Consider the following 5,428-nt stretch of genomic DNA (forward strand, 5'->3'; position numbering starts at 1 on the left):
GAGAAGGATGTCATGCTGGGGAAGATGAAGGGTCAGAGAAAAAGAGGAAGACCCCCAGCGAGATGGATCGGCCAAGTGGCATCATCGATGGCATCAAGTGTGACAGCGGTAGTGAGGATGGCCCAGGATTGTACATTGTTTTATTCTGCTGTGCATGGGGTCACTATGAGTCGGTTCTGACTTGATGGCACCTGACAACAACAATATTGCAATAGTATTTGATCTTTCCGTTATACTTGAAGGATGGCCTGTTAACCTAATGCTCCTTTTAATAATCCAGATTTTGCTACTGTCAAAATAAATCACTGGCATAAATATTTCCAATAGAAAATTCTGCTATGATGGAACTGTTCTTAATCTGCACTGTCAATACAGGTTTGGTAAGTACCTGAAATGTACCAATGCCACTAAGAAATTTGTTTTAAATTTTATTTAATCATTCTAAATTTAAACAGTCCCTTGTGCTTGGTGGTAGGTATAGCAGGGGTCTTGATAAACTGAAGGAAAAGAAAGATTCCTAAAAGCCCAAAGATAATGACTGATGATATTACAAATTCTCATCTCCAGAAAATGCTGGGATTCCTTCTGGGTATGTTAAGACGGCTGTTTTATTCTGGTGATAAGCTCGGTATGTCTCCCCTGGGGAGCTAGCTACAGGTATAGTCAGCAGTCATGAGCTGTCTCCTTAAATCTGAGACTGGACTGACTTTAGTCAAACCTCAACAAAACAAAGCGATTATATAAATTCAGAAAATCCTAATGGGTCAGTACTACTTTATCCAGAATCACTTAAAACCATTCCTATGACTATTGTGGGGCTCAGCCTTAGCTAACTATGGAGCTGCAAGTCCCGAACAGACAGCATGCATATGATGTTCAATGTCAGGTCTATAGTATCTCCAGGAGCAGAGGAGCTAACTATGGCAAATCTGTTCAATGTCGTTGAGAGCCGTCAAGTCGATTCCAACTCATAGCAAGCCAGTACAGGGCTTCCAGGGAGCAGCTAGTTAAGTCTGAACTGCCGACCTTGTTTCAATCAATGCATATCATCTTTACCTTAGAATCTTCATTTTAAGACCCATAATTTCGGCTTAATTCCCATCATTAGTATGAGCATTTTGATTTTTTTTCTTCATACACACAAAAAAGTGTATCTTGGTTTTGTTTAAGAAAAAACAAACAATTAATTGCATGAAATGTCAGTGACCAGCTAGCTAAACTCATCTCTAGGCAGGTCCATGGATTACATACAAGAGCTGCTCTTAAGAGTGTCTTTGAGTTGAATTTGTAGATAAATTGGAACAGGTGCACATGGTTCTTATTTCCCATTGCTTTAGTGTAAGAAAACTCAGGAAATCTTCTTAAACTGCCTGTGTATCAGGAGATGGTGATTATGATGAAGAATTTGTTGAGTAGTTTCAAAGTGAGGGCATATTTACATGACATTAAAGGGCAAGGACAAGTGTCTGTAATTCTGTAACCCTGGGATTTAATGTGCTAGTGAACAGCACAGCAGCTCTGCAGAGTTCAGAGAATGCAAAATGACAAGTTAGCATTTCCTTAGGTCAAAACTCTCAAATGTTCTACCAGCTACTGCCAAGGATCCAGAATGGTCCACATAAAGAAGACGCTGAGTGTGGAAAGGGGGAATCCAAGTCCTTGGATTTGGCTAGGCAAGGATTTCTTAAAGATGTTATCCTGAACCACATCTTAAAGAGAAGAATGTGGGCTGTCAAGCTGCCAAATAGAAGAGGTGAAAACATTCTCTAATGAGATGAACGACATGAGTGAGCAAGCTGCGGGAACAAACTGGAAGCTAGGCTTACACATGCACGTACAGTAGTAAGACAGTGCCAGTGTGTAGGTACTACCGAATTAGAAGGTGATTTAGAGACTAAACATGAGATACGAGCCACTGTAACTGAAGTTCCACAAGTGGATGGCTTTAACAAACAGACACATGTCCTCATAGATTAGGAGGCTACAAGTCCGAATTCAGAGTGCAGGCTCAGAAGGAAGGTCTCCTTTCAGCCTCTGGAGGCCCAACATTCCTGGGAGTTCTCCATGTGTCTTGACATCAGTTTTCTCCTGGATATGGGGGCTTCACAGGTACAAAGAACGCACCCCACTCCTGGCTCTTCTTTCCTGGTGGGAGTAGGTCCTTCCTTCCCCACTCACTTCTCTCGCCACTGATTTTTTTTCTAAGATTAAAAGTGTTGCAGGCCACACCCCTGAGCAAACTTCCTTTTAATTAATTGGCTGCTCTCATAATGAAAGTGATTACATCTCATTGTGGGGGATTTTACTACTACATCTTAACGGTTAAAACACTGAAAATCTTGGCCCAGCCAAGCTGACACAAAACCTTAATTATTACAGTCACAGACACCTAATTCATGTTTATTGTAAGCTCTATGGAATACTAATTAAACCTTAGAAAGCACACAACCCGTATGACCCACCTAGGACTTACCAACTTTATAGTGTACACATCCTTCCAAATCCCCTACAGTTGTCCAGCCCTGTTTCTTCTCAACTTCTGGATCGTTGTGAAGTATTTTATTTCGTAACCAGGACAAATAATAGACCCGTAACTTATCCTTTTTGCCTAGCAAAATAAATACAAATATTTCAAATGCATGTTCAAAATAAGTGATCTTTTTATTAACAGTAGAGACAAAAGAACTCTCCCATTTAATGAGATGAGTGGTGTCAGGAGACCACAAAGGAATACAATAACAGCACAAAAATAGAGTAGCGTTTCCCAGATGCTGTCACATCTCTTCAGGCACCTGATTGTCAAAACCCTTTATAGTCACCATTACCACTCATTTGACAGATGAGGAAACAAAAAGGTTAAATAAACCACCCATACAGGAGCAAATCTAGCACTCATAGCTAGAATACCTAGCAAATTCCTATAATCACAGAGATAACCCAACAGAAAAAATGGACAAGAAACAAGAGCTGGTGCTTCCCAAAAGACTGCCATGCAGACATAGAACGGTGCTTGATTCCAACAGTCGATAGGAACATGCATACTAAAACTACAGAGATACAATTTCAGACACCAATTGTTAAAACACCGGTGGTGGTGGTTGTTCCGTAGAGTCGGTTCTGACTCAGAGACCCTGTATAGGGTTTTTGAGGAGAGCCTGGTAGATTTGAACTGTCGACCTTGAGGCTAGCAGTACAGTGCTTATATCAGGACTCTGGTTACCAATGGTTGTTGCTGTTGTTAGGTACCATCGAGTCAGTACTGACTCATAGCGACCCTATGCACAACAGAACGAAACACTGCCCGATCCTGGGCCAACCTCACAATGGTTGCCACACTTGAGCCCACTGATGCTGCCATTCACCAATGGTAGGTGTGGAGAAACTAGGAACCTCATAAATCGGTGTGTAAACTGTTAAAGTTGCTTGGAAAGGTTCAATATTATCTATTAAAACTGAATGTAGGCAGTCCCTGAGTTAGGGATCCCCTGCCACATCAAACTTATTTATTAAAACTTTGAGACACATACAATAGTTCATACTACTACACAGGAGCTATTTTGCAATATATGTCAAAATATAATAATTATTACTACTGTATCATTATGTTAAAGTTGTTTTAGTGTACCTGGAAAATGTTGTTTTCAATGTATTTTAGTATAGTAAAGTATATTATATACTAAGGCACTACTTGACTGATGTTAGGGAAGGTACAAATTCAGACTTAGAAACTAGAACTCAGTCATAATCTGGGAACTGCCAGTATTTTCATACCCTACCCTATGCATGCCTGGTGTGTGTGGTGTTACAGGTTAAAGCACTAGACTGCAAGGTCAGTTTCAACTGCAAGGTTGGTAGTTCAAATTCACTAGCGGCTCCTTGGAAACCTTATACAGGGTCTCTGAGTCGGAACCGACTCATCAGCACTTAACAACAACAACAACGTATGATAAAGTAATTTCTCTTTCACCACAAATGTGAGCATGCATGTTGTTGTTAAGTGCTATTGAGTTGGTTCCAACTCATTGCAACAATGAATGGTTTTCCAAGGAGCAGCTGGTGGGTTTGAACCTTGTGGTTAACCGTCAGTTCAGTGCTTATCCTACACTGTCACTTGGGAGTACCCAAGTACATGAACAGGAACATTCACAGCAGCACTGTTCATAACAGTCTCAGAGAGGAAGTAACATGAACGTCTATCAAGAGTAGAATGAGAAATAAATTTGGGTGTCATCATACATAGAAGTATAGGTATGGCTCTGTAGGATAAGCTCTGGGCTGCAAACCACAACGTCAGCAGTTCAAGCCCACCAGTCCCTCCTCAGAAACCCTAGACAGGGTTGTTATGGGTGGGAACCGACTCGATGGCACTTAAAACATACATTAATAGTAAAAATGAATGACTTCTGGTACAAACAACAAAATACATCAAAAGATGCCAGACATAGAAGTATAAGCTCCCATTTATATAAATTTAGTTCAGAGGTTATCTCTGGGGAAGGAGAGGGAACAGAAGGAGTAGCTTGAGGCAGCATGGGGACCTTCTGGGGTGAGAGGAATGCCAGTGCTTTATGCAGGCAGAGGGGCTACATGGATGTATTGGTTTTGTGATCCTATATTGAACTGTATGTGTACAATATGGGCCCTTTTAGTAAGCATGTGTCTTATAACTCAATACAACTTTAATGAGTTTTGAGAAATTTTTTAAAGTGGGAAAATGTTCATTATAATATTGAGTGTAAAGGCCAAATGATTTTCTGAATAGTGTTTTATTCTGGTATCATGAGACAGATTTACAGATTTATATAATGTTAACACTAGTTATCTGTGTGCTAGAAAAAAAACATGTTTTATTCTCCTGAATTTTTTTCCTATTTTTGAACATTTCAATCAGCATGTATTACTTTAATAGTTGTGAAGAACATTAAAAGTTATTGAAGAGGGCAAGAATGCAGAGAAGAAAATCACAAATTATTTCTGATAGCAGCAGGCTCTTGCCCCTCCTTGGACTGTCTGGTTTCACTGGATTACAAAATCATGTTTAACCGATTTTTAGCAGCAGGTTCCTAATTTTTCCTCCAATTTCAAAAGCTACCCACCCACATTCAAGTTTGAAATTGCAGTTATCTTCTCAGTTTAAGCACGATACAGCAGAGGAAATTTTTGCATTTCAGCAAATTTTTTTTACTTAACAACCAAAAGCATTATTTAGAGAAATGCAAGCAAATCTAGCACATATAAAAAAATAAACTTGAGAGTGCACACATTTCAATCAAATCCGTGGCTGGTCGCACTGTTGCGATGTGCCGTGGTGTCGGTTCCGACTCACAGCGACCCTACACAGGGTTTCTGAGGCTATAAATCTTTACAGGAGCAGACCGCCTCATCTTTCTCCTGCGGAACCGCTGGTAGTTTCAAACTGCTGACCCTG

At 40.2% G+C, this 5,428-nt stretch overlaps 1 protein-coding gene across 1 annotated transcript in view; it reads right to left on the reverse strand.

The window, feature by feature from the left end:
• The window catches only part of MAP4K4 (mitogen-activated protein kinase kinase kinase kinase 4), a 268,380-nt gene that overhangs the window by 9,265 nt on the left and 253,687 nt on the right, over positions 1–5,428 (reverse strand). The window contains exon 27 of the mRNA XM_006870766.1: positions 2,478–2,608. Coding sequence (XP_006870828.1) covers positions 2,478–2,608 — 131 coding nt within the window. The remainder of the gene's footprint in view (positions 1–2,477; positions 2,609–5,428) is intronic.

Source organism: Chrysochloris asiatica, unplaced genomic scaffold (genome assembly GCF_000296735.1).
Source record: "Chrysochloris asiatica unplaced genomic scaffold, ChrAsi1.0 scaffold00150, whole genome shotgun sequence".
NCBI lineage: Eukaryota > Metazoa > Chordata > Mammalia > Afrosoricida > Chrysochloridae > Chrysochloris > Chrysochloris asiatica.